Here is a 25,078-nt window from a genome sequence, read left to right as displayed (position 1 = left end):
CGCTTCTACTTTAAAGGGAACCTCCCCATCGCACCCCCCTCAGATTTAGTTATGAGTTGGCACAGTGGATAGGTCTTGAAAAACTGAACACAGATCAATCGAGAAAACAGGAAGAAGTTGTGTGGAACTATGAAAAAATAAGCAAAATATAGAAACTGAGTAGTCCATGTGCAAGATAGGCAACATCAAGGAGTATGTGAGCCCAGTAGTGCCGTGGTCCCGTGGTTAGCGTGAGCAGCTGCCGAACGAGAGGTCCTTGGTTCAAGTCTTCCCTAGAGTGAAAAGTTTATTTTTGCAATTGCCGAACGAGAGGTCCTTGGTTCAAGTCTTCCCTAGAGTGAAAAGTTTATTTTTGCAATTGTCTCTGATCACTGTAATAAGTTTAGTGTCTGTGTTTTGCGACCGCACCGCAAAACCGTGCAATTAGTAGACGAAAGGACGTGCCTCTCCAATGGGAACCGAAAACATTTGATCGCAAGATCATAGGTCAACCGATTCCTCCACAGGAAATCACGTCTGATATATTCTATACGACACTGGTGACGGCATGTGCTTCACATGACAGCAATATGTTGTCGACCCACCTAACTTGTACACTTGGCGAATGGGTAAAAAGATTCTTCTACCTTGCCCGATTTAGGTTTTCTTGTGGATGTGATAATCACTCCCAAAAAAGTGATGAAAACATAAGAGTTTGTCACATAAACTGAAAATAAAAAAATTAAACTTTTCAATCGAGGGAAGACTTGAACCTTTTTTTTGTAACCATATATATTTATTTAATCTATTAACAAGGATACATTTAAGAAAAGACATTTTATTCTATTGACCTATTATATTCCTATTGTCGGTTAATATTACTGTCATTTTATATGTTTTCGTTTTTATATTTTCCTTTTTCTCTTATTGTTGTTCCTTAAACCCTTTTACATGGCCATTTTTCGTGTTTGTTTTTTTTTTTTTTTTTTTTTTTTTTTTTTTTTTTTTTTTTTTTTTTTTTTTGAGGGGGTAGACATTGCAGGACAGACATAACAGTTTATATTTGGCATCGATGAATTGATTTTGAGTTTATGTTTCTGTATGTGATGCACTTGTGATGCCACAGGCACATTGTGTATCCTGGTTGGATCTCTTCCTCTAGTTACACTGTTAAGTGGGACAGTATGAGGGAAACGTCACCATGATACGTGGAGCAGAAATGGAAGAAACTTTTTTACATATACTACAGAATATACCTAAATTGAAGAAGAGAGAAAATTTTGTCATATTACATAAAAGAAGCAGAAAGGAGAGTGTGAGTAATCAATAGAATTTTATAGGCACAAAATAAAGGAAATCATTTAAAAAATATATAATAATAATAATGAGTAGTTGGCACTTTCCACTAAGTAATGCTTGTTTCCTAGCCAGTATAGTACAAATAATGGAAGAAAAGTTAATTAAAAAAAACTGGTAGTACTACCGTGCATAGTTTTCACACTGTTTTGGCTGCGAGCATGACAGATGTTTGGTGAGAAGCACTTTGTATCACTGATTTGAACCTCTCGTTCGGCAGCTACTCACGCTAGCCACGGGACCATGGCACTACTGAGCTCACGTTCTCCTTGATGTTGCCTGTCTTGCACATGGACTACTCAGTTTGTATATTTTGCTTATTTTTTCATAGTTCCGCACAACTTCTTCCTGTTTTCTCGATTGATCTGTGTTCAGTTTTTCAAGGCCTATCCACTGTGCCATTTTATAACTAAATTGGAGGGGGGTGCGATGGGGAGGTTCCCTTGTTAGGGACTCATAAAATAAACACCCAGACGATCTACTGGGCTCGAACCGCTTGTACTGCGGACTGTCCATCTGCTCTCTTCAGTTGATCGTAGTTGTAGTTAATGTAACATATGAATTGCAAAACTCAATGACTAGTTCAAATGGTTCAAATGGCTCTGAGCACTATACGACTTAACTGCTGAGGTCATCAGTCACCTAGAACTTAGAACTAATTAAACCTAACTAACCTAAAGACATCACACACATCCATGCCCGAGGTAGGATTCGAACCTGCGACCGTAGCGGTCGCTCGGCTCCAGACTGTAGCGCCTAGAACCGCACGGCCACTCCGACCGGCATGACTGGTTCTTTAGGATACTTGTGTCAATCAAAATGTGCCTTCTATTTAACTCTGACGGTATGAATTACAGCCTAGAATTTTTGGACTCTTGGTAATTACTCTTGAATACTCTGTTATAGTCCACTAAATTGTTGTAGGCTATCAAGGTTTTAATGTTCCTTTGGCTGTTTAACCAGTTCAGCGATACATACTGATTTGAACTGTATGATCTTCATTAAATACCTTGAAATGAGATCGCAATGCAACTGCACTAGATGTCTGAGCATTGCACACAGATGTCTCAAATTTAATTGTCTCTTGCCAGCCTTCATGAGCATTGCGTATCCTATTTAAAGAAAATTTTCGGTGCTGCAATCATTAACCTTTTTGGTAACTATATTTAAAGTTAGAATGGTTTTCTGCAACCTGCAGTTAGTAATCTTCAACAGAATTTTCTCTTTTGTAACACTCTGACTTCATTTTGTACAATCTGTTTCTTAATTTTCTACTACATTTCAATTCTTTAGAACAGATATATTCAGTTTGCCATTCTCTGTTATTGAATTTCTGTCAAATATACCCACTAAATCAAATTTTTGTTTTTAATTCTTTCTATTTTTCAGCTTCCACCCCACCAGTAAACCTGAGAATAATTAATGCGACTGACAGCAGCATGTTGGTGGAGTGGGGCATGCCTGATTATATCAATGGGCAGCTCAGGTCTTTTATAATAATTGTTGAACAAATTGATATGCAAATTAATTCTGGTGAATGTTGTGATGATATCCCATTGCAAGATTATCGTGTGACTTCAGAGGAACCTTTCTATTTATATGAGGTATGTAAAAGTATATTATACACCATTTACATCATTAATATAAGTGTTTTACTCACAACCACTTAAAACATATTCGAAATATAGTATTTTATAAGGTGCAAAAGGAATTCCCTCTCAGCAATTAAAGTTAAATTGTCCACGTAAGAATATAGAAAACTGTGATGAAAAGGACACTGACACTTAATGAATCTGTGAATCGTTAAATAATAAAAAATGACAGTATAGAGAGGGCAGAGTTCCTCAAAGCCTCAGATCATTAATATTGGACCAGTTCTGTTTTTTATGTGTATCTGAGTTATATTTTCTACAAAGTCATAAAGTTAGGAATTCTGTCGAAAACTATCTGGCCAAAGTCTAAAATTAAATCAGTGCGATTTCTAGAGTAAATCTAATGTTTTATCCAAAGGATCGAATAGTGACCAACGGACATTGTGTATTGTTTGAAGCAGACAAGAGGTGCTAATCCTTTGAAACAGAGATTGAAGCTGCGTGTGAGACTGTTTGGACAAAATTCAGTCTTATGAATCGGCATTAACATATATTTGGTACCCAGTACTGACCACCAGACATCCCAATGTGTAGTCAGTGAATTTAAAATAAATTTCAGGTCACTAGAATGTGTGTTCCCCAATCATTCTGTCATCACTGAAGGATACTTCAGCCATCTCAGATGTGATCAGGATGATTACAGTGCAGTAAGTCGACAGTGTGACAGTGGATCCAAGATTATTAAATAATTAACCCTGTCATTACCAAAGGGTTTTGAGTAAGCTGTATTACCAACGAGGGGAGTCGGTTTATTTATACTCAATCTGAAAACGAAATTCGTTAATTGTTGTGCACTTATATTAACAGTTTTTATTGTTCTTATATTAACAACTTTTTAAAGAGATAGTGATGTGTAAGTATAGTGCTGAACCTGAAAATAGAGAATATGACATTAATTGTGTAAAGTCACTCTGCTACTAAGAATAAATTTTTGGATACGTTTCACTGAAAAATTTAAAATATTTTTGGAATCAGGAAGAAGACCACATCGAAAACAATAAATATTTCTGCCAAAAATTTTGAAATATAAGCTATTTGATGGGCTTACAATACATGTAATGGGATGCATTAGGTACACCCCTCTCCCTTGGTATTGTTATGGTTAATATGAAAATTACTTAGAGTAGATAATTTAAACACCCACTCATGGTGGAAGTATACATTACATCTTATGCTAACAAACAGATCTGGTCACTTCCTGTATGTCCACGATGAATCAGGTATCACTGAGTATGAAGCAGTTGTAGAGACTATTATTCCAAACAGGATAGTGCAACTAAGAGATCTCGAAAAACTTAGGTATGGACAGTAGCATATAGAAGAAATGTGGCTGAATTTCGAAAAAATTATTGATTAGGTACTAGACAGATACAGTGGCTCGACAGAACATTATGACCACCGACCTAACATCGCTATAGACCTGTTCAGGTGATAGCAGCTTCACCTGGCAAGCAATGACTGCCAGTCAGACACACACATGGTGCATGTGGTATAAGTGAGCTTGTTGACCGTGTGTAGAATGGAGAAGGCACACAATCTATCTGAGTTTGACTGGGAGCTCAGCACGAGCACTTCAGACACTGCACGACTTGTTGGCTATTTGAAAAGTGCTCTGGTGAGTGTCTTCAATACGTGGCGAAGGCTAGGTGAAACCTCATCCAGCCTTTGTGGGGTTGGGCGGCCACCCCTCATTACAAAAAAAAAAAAAAAAAAAAATAAAAAAAAAGGCTCTGAGCACTATGGGACTTAACATCTGAGGTCATCAGTCCCCTAGACTTAGAACTACTTAAACCTAACTAACCTAAGGACAGCACACACATCCATGCCCGAGGCAGGATTCGAACCTGCGACCGCAGCAGCAGCGCGGTTCCGGACTGAAGCGCCTAGAACCGCCCGACCACCATAGCGGGCGGCCACTCATTACAGATATTGGACTTTGTAGGCTAGGCACACTGGTAAAACAGGACAGGGGGAGAACTGTGGCAGTACAAACATTAAACTTCAATGCCGGACAGAGTACAAGAGTGTCTGAACACACAGTGCACCGAACATTCCTAATGTTGGGTCTCCGCAGCCGACGACCCATTCATGTGTCAATGTGAGCACCACAGTATCAGCAGCTACAGCCGAAATGGGTATGTGACCATCAGCACTGAACGTTGACCGGTCTGATCAATTCTGATACCTTCTTCATGAGAGGGTGCGAAGTAGTCTTCCAGGAGAACAGCTCTTTAAACGCAATGGCTCTGTTATGCTCTGAAAATCGTTCAAGTGGGCATCCGTGGGTCCAGTTGAGCTCGTTCAAGACAACATGATGGGCAAGGAAAACCGTATACTGGTTGCAGACCATGTACACCCCTTCCCAGTGGCAGTGGTATTTTTCAACAAGATAATGCGTCATGTCACAACGGCAGGAGTGTGACTGAATGGTTCAAGGAACACAGTGACTCCCAGAACTAGCCAGAGTGGAAACCTACCGAACACGTCTGGGATGTGATTGACTGTGGCATCAGAACTCACCCCCCCCCCCCCCCGCCGCCCTCCCTGGAGTTTACGGGAATCAGGTGACCTGTGTGTGCGCAGATGTGGTGCCAACTCCCTCCAGCGACCTACCAAGGTCTCATTGGTTCCATGCCACGATGGGTCACCTCTGCTATTCATGCCAAAGATGGGCATACTGGCTACTGTTAGGTACATGGTCACAATGTCCTGGCTCATTGGTGTGTGTACCTGGTAGAAAAGTTAATAATGGGAGGGACCACCCATGGCATGTAGCCTCTGTAAAGATACTTCAAACAAACAGCGACTACCGCACAATAGGTATAATAAGAAGCATAGGATTTGAGACAGAGAGTAGTTAAATGAAATGCATTAGGTTGCATGTAAAGGCTATCTGTGGCACAAAAGTTAGTGTTCAGATACTTGTGAGTGATACAGGAACTGAAAGTGAAGGTAACAAAGCAAAAAGTTCCTGTAACAATGGAGAAGCCATGGTACGGTCTCATTTTAATTTTCTCACCAATGGAAGGAAGAGAAATATTGATGTAGATGATACTCTCACCAGAACACGTGAAATGACTAAAACTGAACAAGGTATCGGAGTTCGATGGAAACCCTATTAGAGTTCTTAGAGAATTTGTGACTGACTTATCACATAACATACTGTACCCCGCTGGAATAAAGGACATTCACCGTTGTCTACAAGAGCAACAGTGGAAGTGGTCCACAAAACTGTCGTTCAGTATCACTGAGCTACATTTGTTGTAGAATCTTAAAGCAAATTCTGAGCCCAACGGCCTCCTCCACGACAACCAACACCGATTTCGAAAACACTCGTCACGAGAAAGTCATCTCGTGCTTTTCTCACACAGCCTTCGGAAAGCCATGGATCAACGGAATCAAGAGGATACAGTACTTTCAGACTTCCCAAAAGCGTTTCACTCAGTACCACAGGGACGACCACATATAACGAAATTTGCGACTGATTTGATCATTTGTTGACAGGGACAACCTCAGTGGAGATTTATCAACAGATGTGAAAGTGTTTTCCATACATTCCATGGAAGTGTGTTGGATCGTTGGTGTTGTTTTAATTACTTGGCAGGTAATGTTGATAATAACCTCAGACTTTCTGCAGATGATGCTGCTATCTCTAACAATGTACTATCGGAAAAAAAGGTTTTTCAAATACTCAGTCAGGGCTTTATAATATTTTAAAGCATCGCAAATATTGGAAACCTGCTCTAAATGTTCAGGAGCGTAAAACTGTGCACTTTACAAGACCTGAAGGCTTAGTATCTCTATGCTTACGATATTAATGGGAGCCGGCCGCGGTGGCCGAGCTGTTCTAGGCGCTTCAGTCCGGAACCGCGTGACTGCTACGGTCTCAGGTTCGAATCCTGCCTCGAGCGTGGATGTGTGTGATCTCCTTAGGTTGGTTAGGTTTAAGTAGTTATAAGTTCTAGGGCACTGATGACCTCAGATGTTAAGTCCCATAGTGCTCAGAGCCGTTTGCACCATTTGATATTAATGGGTCACAGTTGGAATGGGTCTCTTGATACAGTGATGTGGGTGTAACAGTTTGTGGCAGTGTAAGATGGAATGATTACATAAGCTCAGTCGTACGTAGAACAATTATTTGTCTTCGGTTTGCAAGTAGGATGCTAGACAACGCACTCAATTTTCAAGTGAGACTTATTATAGTTGTCTGATCCATCCAAATATTGTGCTCATCTTTTTGGGAGCCCTATACTTTTTGTCTAGCGTAAGTAACTGAGGGCGGCACGAATGATCACAACTGTGTTTGAGAAAAACGCTGAAATACCTAAACTGGTAGATGCTGGTTAACTACCCTGTGTAAACCTTCTGTGGGATGCCAGAACGGAAGAGAATCTAAGCATTTGAGATGTGGTGTTACAGAAGAATGTTGAAAATAGGATCGACTAATATGATAACGAATGAGGAGGTTTTCTGTAGGATTGCCGAGGAAAGGAATATGTGGAAAATACTGACAAGAAGAACGGATAAGATGATAGGATGTCTCTTAAGACAGCAGGGAATAACGGGGAGATTCTCTGCAGGATTGTCGAGGAAAGGAGTGTGTGGAAAACACTGACAAACAGAAGGGATAAGATGGTAGGATGTCTCTTAAGACAACAGGGAATAACTTTCGTGGTACTAGAGGAAGCTGTAGAGGGTAAAAACTGTAGAGGAAGATAGAAATTGGATTACATCCGGCAAATAATTGTGGTTGTAGCTTGCAAGTGCCACTCTGAGATGAAAAGATTGGCACAGGGGAGAAATTCATGATGGGTTGCGTCATATGTATGAGAAGAGTGATGACTGAAAGGAAACTACTTTCGAGAATCAATACTAAGCATGGTGAGTTTGCGAATGGTATTCCACTTATCGCCAAGACACTATTGGGTAAATTACCGCGATTCCAGAACCATTTAAGCAGGCATACTTACTGTGCTCCATGTGTAACTGGAGTTCAGAGGTATCTTAAAACATGGTCAGTATTAAGTGTCTCATTCCTCTGGTTTGCAGACTATGGAGGAAAACGTTTTTGTGGATGTCAAAACAAATAATATTGTCTTGCTCACATGCTAGTGAAAGTCATCAAATTCACAGCCGTTTAGGCGATGCACATGTTAATATTTACCCATAAAACGGTCCAAGGATATACTGCTGGATCATAGTGCCTAGTGGACGTAATATTCCGGCGATCACACATGTCGCCTTTATCACGTGTGCCCACAAACGGACTTCACGGGGGTGCAAGGCTGTCCTATATCCCTTCCCTCCATGGGCCACACCATACACGGATTGCACCTGAGTGTGCACACCAGTGGCCAAAGAGGTGATTGTGTTGGAGTTCTTGAGAAATGCCTAGCCTTTATTCTCTACCTTTTGGTGGGGCACTATCGATCTACTTTTATGAATCTTCCTCTAGCATGTCCTGCATCTTTTGAGTGTAATGCTTGTGAGTAAGGACATCCTTAGTGCTGCCTTTGTCAGCAGATAAGGCAACAATTATCACGCGTGCCGACATCAGGAATAGCTGTCCTCTACCTGCTGGTGACGTTTGACCTCTCAGTTGTACTACTTGTAAGAGGGTGACAAGTTTTGTGACGTTATTCTTCAGTTGCTGTAGGTGCTAGTCGCAGTAGAGCCTCCTTGCAATCTGACCAGCATGCAGCTGGGTGGCGTGAGATTTCAGTTTTGGAGAGGGCACCTAACTTTTCTGCCACCTCGAAGTTCAGGTATGTCAAGATCATAGTGCACTTGAAAACGTGGTACGCGAATACTGCCAGAAGTAGCTAAAGACTAGTTTCTGACAAATTTAGATGTAAGAATAACATTGTTTTGTTTGGTATAAAGCTCAAAGATTCTTCTCGAGGATCGCTCTTTAAGCTGTACGTTAGATCAGTAGTAGTGCCAGTGTGTGTTTCGTAATATTATAGAACAAATTTTTACATATTTTGGTTTCTTTAATGCATGGTACATAGAGCGAACTAAGTACGTCCATAAACGCTGCATGTTCCATCAGTGGTGCTATTATGCGAACTATGAGTATTCTTGTAAGGGAAGGCAATTAAAATTTTGTTGGGAGAGGATGTGTTGAGTGTGGAGATGTGGCAGAGTACCAGGATCAGTGAGTAGGGAAGAAATTAGGTGGTGGGTAGTGTCGAGTTTACGAATAATGCAGAACATACATGGAACATGGAAGAGTAGGATTGCTAATTTTATAAGCTGGTAGAGGATTCAGTTAGCAGATCTGCAGAGTGCGTGGCATTCAATGATGTGGACGGTGTGATAAAAGAAGGTAAGAGCATCGGTCCAAGCCACAACAGAGGATGGATCAGATCAAGGAATTATGGGTTCGAGTCCTCCCTCGGGCATGGGTGTGTGTGTTTGTCCTTAGGATCATTTAGGTTAAGTAGTGTGTAAGCTTAGGGACTGATGACCTTAGCTGTTAAGTCCTATAAGATTTCACACACATTTGAACATTTTGAATTACAGGTGTGGAGGACTGTGAGTGGGAGTAGTATCCATGTTCAGCCAGTCAGTAGTTCTAGTAATTTTAGTCTATTGTGGGTTATCTGTTGAATGGTTAATGGATGGAGCTTCCATTTTAGTTGGTCATCTCGTGTTAGTCCAAGGTATTTTAGCGTGTTAGTTAGCTGGATAGGACGTTTGTAGATAGTTGGGTAAAAGTTATGGAGGCAGAAGCTGTCAGTGGTTCAGCCTATAATTAATGACCCGGTTTTGGTTGGGTTGACTCCGAAGAGCCGCTGGTTGCACTAGGAAGTGAGCTGATTGAGATGGAGCTGGAGCGATTGTTGTGATTTCTGGAGAGCAGGGTAGGGGGCGAGGAAGGCAATGTCATCGGTATACTGGAGGAGATGTATGGGAGGAGATGGTATAGGGAATGTGCAGAGAGGAGAGAGTATGGATCCTTGGCACACACCTACAGTGGGATGGAAGATAGGAGAGTTGGTGTTGTTGATGGTGACATGAGACGGGCAGTTAGGGAGAATGAATGGGGTAAGGTGGACGTAATTGCTTGGAAGCGCTTAGGAGGACTCCAGGTCATATGCTTTTTCGAGATCAAGGGAGACAAAAATAACTAATTTACGATTGTTGATTTGGTGAGATAGGAAATGAGTAAAATACAGGAACTGGTCAGTGTAGGAGAAATTGGGATGGGAAGACACATTGATAGGAATGAGTGGGTGTTGTTGCAGATCGGTGTACGGATATGCTAGACTCGAAACGTTGCTGAACACTGAGGTGAGGCTGAAGGGACGGTAGGGGGAGGTGCCAGAGGGAAGTTTATAAGGATTTAGGAAGAGAAGGATTCGAGAGGTTCAGTACAGAAACCTGCGTGTTGGATTATAAAGGGTGGCTCGGATTTCTAGGAAGGAAAGGGAGCATTATTTCGAGTATCTGTAGGTTATGCAATCATGACTGCAGTGTTGCCTTTTGTTACGAGGTATGTGTCGAATGTCTGGAGTATTGAGCTCTGTCTGTGTGGTACTGGAAGCTAGGCACGAGGGGCGAGACGGAGGTGTTGTTACGCTTATAGACTGTCGGGAATAAGGAGTAATCGCAGTGGGGGTCATCTGGGATGGTAAAGGTGTCAGAGAGTGCGGAGTGGTTGACTTTGCTTACGTTGTTGCAGAGTGAGTGATTGTCGTGCAAGAGGATGTAGAAGGGTTGTTACCAGTCAGACGGTGAAATGCCTCCCAGTACCCGGAAGAGTTTATGGGCAATGTGGCGTTGAGGTTTGCTGCAATATACACACAAACAAAGTAAAATGTAATGTTTCTGTTGATATGTTCTGTATGAGTACCGAAGTCTGTGTGAGACTTTTTGAATAGATAACATTTGTATATTTACGCTACTCTGTTACAAACCTATCTTATTCTCTAGCACCTTACGATTATACATATCATCACATAGAAAACTGTATGTTGTCGAAAGATGTAACAAGATGTTATCACCGGAAGGTACTATCCCTGATAAGTGCACAACTTGTTTGACTTGCGAATGTATTTTTGGCACCGACGGCCGTAGTTCACATGTAAACAGTGCGTCAGAACATTATTTGTAGCGGTTTATGCGAAGGATGTTACCACTGCTAACACTTCACGGAATTTACATCATTTTGCCACGTACAGAGCTTCGCAATCGTTAGATGTTATTGTATTTCTGCAGTGAAAAAGGCTTAGTTTTGACGATGGCAAGTATATACGTCAGAAAATTGTATTGTCTGACATGTGCTGAAGATGGATTAGTTTCACCGTTTTTGTAATGTAATGCTGCCTGCGAGATACATTTGTGCAGTTGTATATATACGCTCCGTGCTTCATTGTTTTATTCTTTTAGCTTTTGCAGTACTACTTCAAAATGTCCCATAGCTGCAATGCAGTTTTAAAATAAATAATTTCTACGGTCAACTTGTCCTTTAAATCAACTCATTCATGTGTTGTGACAAATAATACAATTCAGTTGGATACTTCCGACCACGAGCGATGTTTAAGTACGTACGGATGTGTGTGTGTGTGTGTGTGTGTGCGCGCGCGTGTGTATCTCTCTCTCTCTCTCTCTGTGTGTGTGTGTGTGTGTGTGTGTGTTATCTGTGAATGAGAAAAATGGTTCAAATGGCTCTGAGAACTATGGGGCTTAACATCTGACGTCATCAGTCCCCTAGAACTTAGAACTACTTAAACCTAACTAACCCAAGGGCATCACTACGTCCATGCCCGAGGCAGGATTCGAACCTGCGACCGTAGCAGCCGCGCGGTTCCGGACTGAAGCGCCTAGAAGCGCTCGGCCACCGCGGCATCTGTGAATGAGTTCTTGTGTGTACCTACATATTTTTGGCACAGAAATATCGTAAATTACATCCATTACACAATGTGTGGTGAATAATCGATCACTTTTGAACATGGCACAAAAGTCAGATCGCACAGGTATTTCTGACTTTAGCTCAGGCGCTACGCTGTGTTTGGCAGTTTCTCTTTAATGGCCGGTAAAGTACTGGGAAATGATTCACGGTTTCGTTTTAATGGGTATCACAATTCCAAAGAAAGCTCTGTGGCATCTTGAATTGTGAATTACATCATATTTAACGAGGGCGTGGTTTCTGATGTCATGCTTAATACGTCGTAGTTAAGTGGGAGGGCGGTGCGTTGCTAGTGATGTTATGGGTAGGACGCTGATAGCTGCACACAGTGTCACAAATTTAAACAAAAAGCGCTGTAGCCGTGCCGCTACTGGTCATCACCTGGAATGAGTGGGTGACGGACTAGCTAACTCGTGCTGCTTTCGCAATACCTGTGGCTTGTTGACGATTTAAAATTGTTGCACACGTGTATATTACAGTTTTATTAAATAGTTTGCAACTTTTAAAACACATGCAGCGTATGAAATATGGCCTATTGTGGTGTTCGCTGACATTGGTGGCTTTCATTTTATACTTCATATGACATTATAGCTTCAGTGGTATAATTTTTAATAATTTTTAGTCTACGTCTGCGTGGGTGCTCTGAAATGCGCACATAAGTGTCTGTAAGAGGGTTCATCGAGTATCATTCACAATAGTTCTCTATCGCTTCACTCTGGAACAGCACACGGGAAGAAGGGAAACTTTAACATTCCCGATTTTATGACGATGACTGTTTCTTTGAATGTAGGAAGCGTGAACAAAATGTTTCCAGTCGGAGGAGAAAGTCGCCATCGATATTTCGATGAAAGATCTACTGTCGGAATCTGTCTTACTGTTATATAATTAATCCAAAACGATCCTGTGTCTACAAGACTCTTCCACGTACACAACCTTCTTTCATGTTTCTTAAACAAAATGTTGGCAATAATTAAATTATCCTCTGTCCCACTCTCTACCAGGGAGTTTCCTCTTTCATTCCGTTCCCCTAGTCTATGTTCTCCATCTACTTTTCCTTCTCTTTCTTTTCCTGCTATCGAATTCCAGCCCTTGCTTGAAAATTAAATTTTCCTCTCTTTTCGCTATGTGAATAATTTCTTTTATCTCCTCACATACACTTTCAAGAAGCGGAAAAACGCTCCTTTTGAGCACAAAAAATGCGAATGTGCTCCTCCACAAAACACTCTGCCAGGACACAGGGAAACCAGGTGCCCCAACTCTCACTCCACATTCCTCGCCAAAAATTTTCGCACGCGATTACATTCCCACTCTTTTAGCACCTCCCTCTCACTGCCACATTCTGTGTCGCCCTCTCTCTCTTTCTCTCTCTGTCTGTCTACTTCCTCTCCCATTAATTTACCATATATTCCACTGCCACTGTGTCCTCTCTCACTTACGCTGTCTCATTTTCTCTTTCTTTGCCACTGCCACTAGCTCCACCATATCTCGGCAGCTCAAATATTCTGGGGGCTCTAATTTATTTTTTTCATATATCCACGAGTTTAAAATTACGGTCTAAAATGCGTAATCGCCTATACCCACATGTTAAAGCTCCGCCATCTGGGCGGGTCAAAACCCTGAAGCCTATGTAAGGTCTCTACTCATTTGTATTTTGCATTTCCACTCTGTCCATTCTCTTTCCTTCCCGCTCCTTCTGTCTCCATCAATCTCTCTCTTTTGCTGCCATTGTCTCTACTGACCATTAAAATCTCTTCCCTTTTTGACTCCCATTGCTACTGTCTTTATCCACCTCTTTCTATTTTAGTGGCGCTTTCTTTCTCTGTCTTTCTTTCTCTCCCACTGGCACTGCCTCCTCGGTCTCTCTGCTATTCTCTTTCTGTACAAAAAAGCGCGAACATGTTCGCATCCAACAATTTATGGTGAGGAAGGTGGAAAGAGGAATAAGACAGCTGCTTCTCCACTTGTCTGTCAGAGCATTTTCAAAAGGAACTTATTCGCCTTTTTGTGTTCTGACAGGAGCATTTTTCTCATTGTTCCCTTCTTTTCCTGCTACAGCTTGGTGTGGTGCTTATATGAAACGAATTCTATGGGTCAGTAAGGTTCCGAAAGTTTACTTATAAACTTCGACACGTTTATATACGTTGACAGATATAGACGTTAAATAATTTGTTCCAGCTGTCTTATCGCTGTCCATGAAAAATGACTGTTTCTATGGTTCCCAGTGCTTACACGTCAACTCATATTCCTCTTGCTGTCACATTCTCATTCCCATGTACAAGAATTTTCCTTCACCAAGCAGAAGACATGTAAGTGTCCTCTCATTCCGGCTCAATTCCCACGCATTGTGGCGTATTTTTGCTAAATTTATACATGTTTTCTGCCAATTTTTGTAATTTTATCGATTTTATGTCACTCCTGCTCATGCAATCATGTCATCACTCTTCACCACGTATTCTAACATTGCTTGTAAACGTAGTACAGTTGTCAACACACACATACAGGAAAGTGGTGCATTTCCGCTGATTCTATAGCACTAGAGCAGGTCAGTTCCGGCGTTAGGAACTTGCTTATTAATAATAGTGATGCTGTAACTGTTGGTTGGTAATATTTACTGAGAAAATGCAACCTAATGCTAGATTGCGTACTTACGGCTATCCTGTGTGGCCGTTTTTTAGTATGACTTTAAAAGAGAGAGAGATTATTAACTGATCACCGATGCGTCGGTTCTCGGTTGTGTTCAGGAGACGTACGGATTGATTACGCGAATAATTGACCTTTTGACTCGGATTGCCTTCACGAAATCAGAATCTTCGATGAAAATATCTAAGCGACCTATATGAATGTAAAAATGGAAATGAAAGCATATTAGTGGAATTTTGTAGGAGAAAGATTAACAGATCGGAAACTGAACACATTAGTGGTCTCCCAAATACAATCGAGGCACCGCGATAAAGAGCGAACCTGTAACAAAGCTCATATACAATCTGAACATCATTTTTGGTTAGTGAAAGAAAAGAAAAAGAAGAAAAATACTTCATCGTAAAATATTAATATATTTCGAACAAATTGGCATTAAACTTCTAAACATTGACAATTACACAATAAATGCATGACTTACATCTGATATTTATTTTGTGGATGGCGCAGTCAGTCCATTCCTTCTTAAAATTAAATGTCCTTGCGTGTGCGTATGTACGTTGTATCCACACCCGAGTTACCGATATGTTTGTTCGTCGTTTCACATAGTTTTTACACAAAATAAAAATACAACTTGTAGAAATGCTATGTGGTACGTCTTAAAATGTTGGCGACCAAAAGTACAAGGGATAATGAAGTCTCTAGAATACTTCTTAACGAAAGATAGATTGTTCTTTCTTCTGTTTCGCAGCTTCTTGCTATCAAGCGCTGCGGCAATGATTTTAAATATCTGCGCCCAGCGGGTCATAGTGTTCCTTTTCTTCAATGACAAATATCTCACATGCAAAGTAGCTGAAATCCAATAATATTACAGAGTACAAGTTTGGAACAGGTGTTATGGTATTTGTGAACGTGGAACTGTGGTCCTTCAGTTCCTTTGTGAGATGTCAAATGTAGCGGGTGCAGTACCCATCTACTCCTGGTCAGTTTCAGATCAATGTTGCAGAGAGGACTGGTTAAAGAAAGAGGAAAAGTTACGAGATGCGTACAGAGAGGCCATATAGTTTTGCTCAGGGTCCTTAGCCTATAGGTTGAACAAAGGGATAGCTCGTTTCGAAATAGAGGGCTGAGTGTAGAACTTAGAATCACTGACTTTATTTCACGTATGCGAGAATACTTTGTGTCCCGACCTCCATAATGGGAGATGGCAAATCGAAATAAAATCTTACAGAATTTATAGTTTCGGCTAAGGAACGTAGTTTCTGCACCTCCTCTAAGCTGATTGCTATTCCTCACACGAAGAAACAGTATCTTTGTTACGTGATGTAGGCTGTGTTCACAATCCGTCCACATGCGTATGTGCCTTGCACTGTAATGGAGGGGTGGTTTAGCTATGGTACTGAAATAGAGAGCCATGCTGCAAATGTCATTGGCTGACAGCATCACGAGATCGAGGCAATGAGACGTTTTTTTGACATGACAACTCATCGAGAGTGGTGGTTTGGACCTCAAGTAATTGAGGTGAGCTAAATGTATTGAAATTACGAAAAACCAGATAAAATCGTGAAAGTTTATGGGAAATACGTAAAACGGTTGAAAATGCGACACAAAATCATGTGGAGAGATGAGGGTACTTACATGCTCACCTGGGTGTATGAAAATCATTCTATTACTTCACCAGGGGTTTGACAACTGATGATGCATACTCTCTGTGCTCTATGGGTTTAAGTCCTGCGAAATACCCCCTTGTTCCACATGTAGTTATGCTCTATAAGACATAAAATTGAAAGACGCAGTAATGTAACACTGAGACATCTGCTACCCTGTCACTGTGGAAAGTGATATTAAGTCTAGAAATCAACATCTTTGGACAGCTGTTTGGGAATGCACTGCAATGCCACAAACTCTTCCAGTTCCATATTTTGCAATGGCCTCCCCATTTTTTTCTATAATAAATAGAGCCTCTGTCTTTCATTTCAACCATCCTGTGTGTTGTGGGTGCAGCATAGTTCACACTATGGCATATTCACCTTTCTGTCACAGCCAATGGATCGAAACATGTTAATGTCGGTTTAGCACCTGACACAGGCCTCAAAGGCGTGGTGGAAAACAAAATGTACGGCTGTGTACAAAGCTGTAGTCATACACTGGTTGGATGTGATACAGCAGAAAAACATTGTATCAAACTGCTTATGAAAGACTGACAGTCTGTGGGATATGGTCCTCCTACAGTACGGGTGACGAAAATTTATACTGGTCTGTGCAAGAGACTTCGATCACTGGCCACATGTTCCAACGGACCAGTACCAGTATATTTAATAGGATCGCCACATATGCTCAACGTCAGCATGCAGGCAGTATTTGTTTTCAATATATCAGAAGAGAGGGACACGGTGATACCTTACCAAGTTCTCGAGTGAGTGATGTTAACGAAGTTTATATTGTCCATAGTTTTTCTGTGTTTGACGGTACAAAATAACGACAGGGAAAGAGTGTTTGGATGACAGACATGAATGCACTATGAGAGACACAGATCTCCTTTGGACTACAGTACCTGTATGTACTTTGACAATGCACTGCAATGTAGTAGCAAAATCCTCATGTGATGTGAAGTCTTCCTAATTTATCTGTTAAGAAACACAATCATAACTATTCATACTCAACTACCTCGTGTTGCAGGAAAAATCTTCGTTTGGCGCTGCCCTTACACAGTGTAGATATTTGGTGATGCTACAATAACATGTTCCCATTTGCACCCAGTGGTCAAAACACGGAAGTATCACATGAACCCAGCTCACCTATTTCTCCACTGAATGCAGAAAGTGGCGGATAGAGCGCTATCTGACTTCCACTCAGTTCTGACTGAAATGGAGCCATGACATGCACAAAACTGCAGGGAGGGCAGGGGTGGGAGTGAGAAACAGTTCCAAGATGCAGAGAGACTGACCAAAACCACACTGGAGTTTTGCCGTATGGGATTATGAGCAGATAGGTTGGTAAAAGATGACTCGTTTGGAGGGATGAGAGTGCCTTAAGTATGATTCACCAGTGGCTGTAATCATTAACGCAAGTGTGTGGTTGAATGGAGAGACTTGATTCCAAATCGCAGACAGAATTTCTACTAGAAATCCTAACGCTATAGATCAGAAAAGTTAATGTACTGCTCATAGGACTTGTACATTTCTTAAGACTTCAATCTAGCATTCCATTTTTAAGTGATTCCTTACACAGCACACAATCTACTGTATGGTGATCATTCTCAATCATTCTCAATCAACCAGCATCCTCCCTCTCCTATAACACAATGAATATATCACAGAACCTCTGTTACACTGTGTGCATGGTTAGCGTGGGAAATATCTAGCAGTGGCATGAGGAAGTTGCAAATATCGCCTAATACGACGTTCCTTGGCCAAGTTACTTTCTAAATGCGGTGTAAAGGGTGATTTTATTACGAGCGCACACCACTGGCGACCGCCAACATCACTTTCGGTCTGTTAATAAACACCCCAGTGATCACAGTCTATATTCAATGCCACAGTATTTGTGTCGGAAGATCACTTAATTCGGAAGCAATATATGCTTCGGTTTATAAAGCATGTATGGTTATTACGATGGATATTGTCAGCGATACTTGTGTGTACCTGTAGAACAGAGATCGCCTTTGATGCAGGGTGACAGTAACATAGTTGTTGCGACTGTGCTGTTAATAGCCAGCCAGTCACTTTTAAGACGATTCCGTCTCTCTTCCTAATTCACACTGGTACCACTTGCAAGAAAAACAAATTGGAGCACGTCCTTCTATCCCATATTTTTCGCTCAATATTTTTGGTGCCACCAACATTCAGGTATTGGGGAAGTATGGGATGTCCAATAGATTACTTATCTTTGAAGAAAGTGTTAGGGTGTACATTTACTGTGGTCAGTGTTCTGACATGTGCAAAGAATATGACTATGTCTGGTCATAAGGGAGGTATGTGTTTGACAGGGAAATCTGCGATTTCAATGCATCGATAGCCTTAATGGGATGAATGATTTTACGTGGAAAGTTATGTCCAATCATAAGAAGAATTTAAAATTGCGTGGGCAGTTGATATTTCCAGATCCACAGCCATTAGGAAGAGGTATTTTCGATAGTTCGCTGATCGTTGAATGTCACCAGATTGTGGCTGTGGTTGTGATCAGAACGAATTGACATTTCCAGCTTAAGGCTCTAGTGAGCAGCGGGTAAAAATAAAAGTTCTGGCTCGCCAGCTAGTCGGTTCCTGCCCTTATCAGCGTGGACATGTCCCAGTGGTGCTCTCGCAGTGCTCTGTGGGTAGCTGAATAGTGAACTGATACTCAGTATGCATTGACTTGTCACTGTGATCATGTGTGTTTCATTTATTCTCCATTAAAAATGAAACAATTCAGTATTCATCACTGCCAAGTGTGGGGACTGGACATGTTGATAACATCTGAATTCCTACCACTCCAATCATTCCCTGATACTCCTCATGGCCGGGGTGGTGCACTCTGGCATACGCGTGCATCCACAGCTGCGGATGTGGTCATGTCAGCTGTTTTCTCTTACCTCTGAGCGTCGGCACTGGCTATGTATGAATAGGCAGGCGCACTGCTTTTGGGCATCTGGGGTGTGAGTGAGCTGTATGTACGAGTGATCTCAGGCACTAAGGCATGGCCACTACTAGGATTGTGGTTTAGTGCTTCTCAATGAATTGCAGTGCACTCTGTCTTGTAGTAGTATTTGTTGTACTTACTGTCCTATCATGTGGTAGATCCTTTCCTCATTCTTCTTTGTCCTGTTGTAGCTGAGAGAAGAAGCGTAGGAATTCTATAGTGCTTTATAAAATACACTTAGCGGATCTGTAGTGGTTAGGAGTTCCACAACCGTGACAGTATAAACTGACGCCGAAATTTGAAATTCCGACTATCATTTTAGATAGTACCACTTCGAAGTGATATGTCAAATCCCTGATTGTTCAGTGTATTATTTGCAGTAATGGTACTGAGAGCACACACAGCGATCGAACTCCTCTGCAGATTGTTTAAGGACATAGCTTGCAGTTGAGCTGAAATGTGTAGTTCTCAGATTCCTCCAGTGTAATGGACCTCCCGCCAAATAACATATATGTGCCATTAGCCGCCAACAGGAGGCAATGGGAGAAAAAATCGGAAGGGTTTGGAAACCTGGCAGTTGTGAGATCAAATCCTGCCATATATACCACTCCTACTGTCCACCAGTAGTATGCAAGGAAAACTGCCTGCATGCAGAGGGCATTGATTTAATTAATTATTAATTATTAATTAATTAATTAATAATTAATTAATAGTTTATCAGTCTGATAGAGTGAGGGAATATTTCCAAGACATCTCCAGCTGTGGATTCACCAGGTATACACTACTTTGTTAAGGATAAAGGAGTGGTTAGTGTGGCACAGACATATACTTGCTGGGCAGAAAGCAGCCATCAGAGAGAGAGAGAGAGAGACAAAGAGAGAGAGCATGTCTTGAGAGGTATTTCCCAGGTATCAGTACCGAAGAGTTGTGGCCACCTGTAACAAAGATCTGCCGCCATCTGATGCTTTGTCAAACTGGAATTAACCAGAGGGGTGAGGGGGAGGAAGGGAGGGAATTGGAGGGAGGAGGGGTAGGGGTCTCTTCTCCCAGTGTCCTCTGCTGGTTCTATTGTGAACTAACTCAGTCAGTATTTGAACTGGACGAGCACATAGAGCAGCTGCTTGCATTGACATGGTACAAAAAGTGCTGCAACCAGAAGTAGGCACTTGAGGAGGCAAAGGACACCGCCACGGACCAAGAGGACTATAGTTCCTGGGGTTGTCCTGGCTGCTGCACAGTCACAAAAAAATGGGTGCAGTATTCTGAGACAATATTGTCTGTTGGTTTGGAAAGGTTGGTCGGAATTCTGCCAAGCAATGGCATGCAACAGGAAGTAGCCACTTGAGGTGTGCTAATACTGTGTGACAGCTGGCAGTGCAGCAGCCAACAGCTGTTGCGGGGCACAATTAGTGTGACCTCTCAGGCACCGGCACGTGGAGCAGCCCGGCGAAGCGACTGGCACATGGCACATGAGCTCACAGCGTCCTGGCCAGCACGCCTGCCCTGCAGTCGGTGCAAAGGTGCAACCAGAGGATTTTTTACAGTGTAATTACATGTGGTAAGCTATGTTGACAGCAATTTCGCGATGTTATTCCTTTCACAACTGGAAAGAAGGCGATCTATTTAATTACTGCTTTTCGATGTATTTTACAAGACCTGCATCTTCCAACACGGCAGAGAATGATGAGCCTTTCTCACTAAATAAGAGAGAGGTCCAACCCTGTGAATCGAATTTTATAAATAAGGAGTATAGCCTTTACTATGTAATTAAACTTTGTGTCTTGAGATCCTTCCCCTCCAGTACAGACTGAGTCCTTTTCTCGAAAATATCCATGTGGGGGTGGCAGGGGAGGTCTGGGGGATTTTCAAAAGGGCAAAGAGTTGATTAATTGATCGATTTAATTAATTACTCAATTAATTTGATATCAAAATCGTGCTTCTATCGGCCAGGGGAGAATGGAGGGTTTTCCCAGAGGGGGAGTGGGAGGGGTGTGGGTTTCTCAGGAGGACAGATTATCCCCAGAGGGTGACATGTCAACCCCTGGGGAGGGGGGGGGCGGTGATAAACCACTTAGCAGAGCAATAGATTGATGTCATAAATCAATCAAGTTTGTCCCTGAATGTTTTCTTGGCCCTGAATGAATGCCAGGTGCACTAACAAACTGTGCTGATCCTCGCTTTGTTCTACTACTATTGTTACCATGCAAAAATGCGTACATTGGTCTCATCGTTATAGGTGGTGTTAGTTAACATATAAACTTGTACTATTGTGATGAGTGTTGGCTTCGTATCTATCTCTGCTACGATCGTGTGTTCATCATGTTTTTCTTAGTAGCTTAGCCTCATTATTATATTTTTATTCATTATTGGAGCTACTCTTGTGTTACTTCTCTTTGACTTTCTATTTATAACCCTATACTCACCTGACCAGAAGTCCTCTTCCTCCTGCCGCCGAATGTCGTTTACTCCTACAGCAACTTGCAATGGGAATAATTGAAGTTCAGTGGCAAGAGGTAAAGGACTTTTGGTCAGATGAGTACAGTGTTTGTCAATGCAAAATCAAATAGGGGTAATGGAGGAGAAGTGTAATAACTTTATCAGTGTCAGTGTACTGTGAATGGAACGTAATTGCTATGCAATCTGGACAGGAGGCATTGCCATTACAAAGTGATCTGATGTGGTTCACTACATCCAGCATAACTATTTCTAAGAATACCGTGTTGCAGGTGTTCTTTATTCGAATTCAAGATTATTTACTTTATCTTCTTTGATGAAAGAATTTCGGAAAACCGTATTTAGTAACTCCGCTTCAGTTTCACAGCTATCAGTAACATTACCATTCCTATCATCCAAGGAAGGTATTCTTTGTGTCTTGCCGCTGGCGTACTTAAAATACAATGAGAATCTCATCTGATTTTCTGCCAGATTTCGAGACAGAATTCCATAGTCGCAACTACTAAAAGTACCTGGCATTCAAGTCATTGTTAAGTTTCGAGCTTTTGTCGAACTCGCGAGTCTTAGCTATGATGTGCTTTTTTCTTCATTTCTTAATTTGGCATGCCTTTTACTTTGAATCTGCAACAGTGATCTGGCCAGTTTTGTGTATCATGCGGATCAGCTCCGTGTCTTATTAACGTATATGATGTAAATTGGTCAATTGTCGTCGATACTATTTCTTTGAAATTAGACGTATCTGGTGTATCCTTATACAGTCAGTGGGGATTGTCTCTTAAAAAAGCGTCTAGTGACTTATTATTTGCTTTTTTTGCGTTTATTTGTGATTGATTTGGATGTTACGCTAGCCAGACTCGCTGCAATAACCTTGTGCTCACTAATCCCTGTATCCATCATGCTGGTCCCTATTTGCTCAGGGTTATTTATTGCTAACAGCAAAGTATGTTTTCGGAATGGACTCCTGAAGTAATTATTCAAAATAATTTTTGAGGAATCCATGTATCACAATTCATGACGATGTTTCATACATACCATTGGCTCTGAACATGTATTTGCGCCAATATATCACGGATAGATGGAAGTCACCGCAGTATACCTGTACGAAATAAGGCCCATATTGTCCTAGGTCTACGCACATCCTATGCTTCACATGCAACCTTTGAGACTGAAGCCCTGCTTGCTCTCTTCTGAGACCCACAAACCTAGAAAACCGCACAGTCCCCTCCACACAGCTGCCGCTACTGCTGCAGCTGCCTCCTGCGTGTAATTGGCTTGTGACGTATCAAGTGGAACCCAATACCACAGCATAATAGTTATCATTAAAAACACCTTTAAAGTTCTTAATACTTATCGCAGTATTGTGCTTCAGCCTTTCACAAGCTCGTTATGATGAATTTGATTTTATTGTATCGTGTTTATGGGGTTTGTGATGAAGTTCAAATGAAAACTCAATAGTTACTGTAATCACCGTTTTGTCTTCTTCAACCACCACACCATGAACGTGTAGACCCATCAGGGAATACGCCGCGTCTTCTGGTCATACTGTTTACGACGGACGAGCCGTTCCCGTCCACCACACTGACCTCTGATAGTTAACGATCTCTCCACCAGCTCACGCTAAACGAACCAACTAATCGCAATGTCACAACGTTGAATAAGGAAAGGTTTTCGTGTTTCAGCCTGCCTGTTTGACACATTACATGAAATCAACAAAAGAAGCACTTCAGAGTCAATATTAGCTTAGGGGAAAATGTACGCATGAAGTACCTAGCCAAGAAGAAAAATTCCTAGTAGATATCAATAAAAGCATAAAGTGAGTGAACTAGTAAATTTGTAAAGTCGTCTGGTTTTTATGGAAACGCTGTTTCTTTTTAATATAAAATGACAAATTGGTCGGAAACGTAAAGGAAAATGATTATATTTCGAGGTGGAATGTGCCTAGAGCCAGTCTTATATCTCTGATCATTACTTTTTATCTTCAGTCGTTTTCACACCAAAGGTGGTGCCGCCCATGATACGAGTATAGCCAGCTATTGTTACGAGAGCTAGATGCAGTTCAATTTCCTATGTGTATCCTATCATTACTTTTTCACCTAAAAGTAGATTGTTCTGTTCTTATTTCGATGTTGTTCCAGCTATACATACACAAATCAAATTCAACATGAATGGTTAGTAACTATGATAGACATTTATCTTAATAACAAAGCTGTAAATTTTCTAACCATTTTATTATTTGGGTTATGGTAACAATGTATTGAAATCTGAGGGAAACTGTACCTTAAGCCAGTTCACACTTACAGTATGGCAATACTGATTAATGATATAAATGCTATGTAGGCTTAAAACAATAAAAGTATTTTGTTGCTTTTAAACGTTTATTAACATTAATTTTTAGACCTAGTTCCTTAACTTGAAAAATTATTTATATATGTCTTTGTTTGGATGTTCAGTTTATTAGTCCTGTGTTTACGTTCAATACAATCTATTCTTAATATATTACTTGTCCACTAATTTACTTTCCTCAATATTCGCTCGTTTTCCTTCTGTTTCTCTCTCAGACCATAGTATACTCATATTTGGCATGAAAAACATGACAGCGATGCTGGCAACTTGTTCTGTGTTCAAATTTACTTTTTCTATGCAGTGTTACTATTTTAGCTATTAATATTTTCTGACTTTCTGTGAATTCATAACACAAGTCATACCTATTTGTTTCGATGGTTTATAAGTTTTCCTCTTATGCAAATGTATTCATTCTCAGATTACAGGCTTGTCAGCTGCCAGCACATACTCTGTAACCGTTTCTGCAAAGACAGTGACTCTTGGTGAAGAATCACGAGTGATAGGTCACACATTTCCTCCAAAAGCAATTTTGCCACAGAATGCACTAATGGTTGTTAAAACAGAGAGTAGCAGCCATAATCCTGATGTAGTAACCTTACAGATGCATCCTGCTGAGAGAATCAGTGGTGTCAACAGGTAATGAATATGCAATGATTTATGCAATGCTTGTTGCACAACCAAATCATATTCAAAATGAGTCTTAGAGCTACTGGCACATTTTCATACAACAACTCTCAATTAAACGCAAAACAAGTTATAAAACATCGTTTAGACTGTAGTTTCAACATAATACTAAAATTGTAGTGTACATTATGCAAAAAGTTTGGAACTGCAGTATTACTGATGCTATATGAAATATGAATCTTCTGTTTTCCCTAATTCCCTACAGGACATACATCCTCCTGCATCTGATCAATGACTCAAGTACCCAACAGCCATTTTATGACAGCGAGTTAACTACATTACTTAAGTCAAGACTGACTGAAAATTATCATCTCATATCAGAGTATACACAGGTAGGTGACATTCCACAAGTTTGCTGTTATCAGTTATAGGGACGTAAGCCCATCTTTTATGTACATGTATTAATTTGGATTTTCTACAAATATTTCCCATAAATGCT

At 41.1% G+C, this 25,078-nt stretch overlaps 1 protein-coding gene across 1 annotated transcript in view; it reads left to right on the top strand.

Moving 5' to 3' along the window:
• Nucleotides 1–25,078, top strand: part of LOC126416336 (uncharacterized) — a 586,934-nt gene that overhangs the window by 544,369 nt on the left and 17,487 nt on the right. Inside the window, exons 23-25 of the mRNA XM_050084004.1 lie at nt 2,725–2,939; nt 24,374–24,591; nt 24,845–24,971. Of these exons, the coding sequence (XP_049939961.1) occupies nt 2,725–2,939; nt 24,374–24,591; nt 24,845–24,971 (560 nt within the window). The remainder of the gene's footprint in view (nt 1–2,724; nt 2,940–24,373; nt 24,592–24,844; nt 24,972–25,078) is intronic.

The sequence above is a fragment of the Schistocerca serialis genome, chromosome 8 (genome assembly GCF_023864345.2).
Source record: "Schistocerca serialis cubense isolate TAMUIC-IGC-003099 chromosome 8, iqSchSeri2.2, whole genome shotgun sequence".
Taxonomy (NCBI): domain Eukaryota; kingdom Metazoa; phylum Arthropoda; class Insecta; order Orthoptera; family Acrididae; genus Schistocerca; species Schistocerca serialis.
The sequence above is the reverse complement of the archived record's forward strand: the minus strand, read 5'-3'. Positions and strand labels throughout refer to the sequence as shown.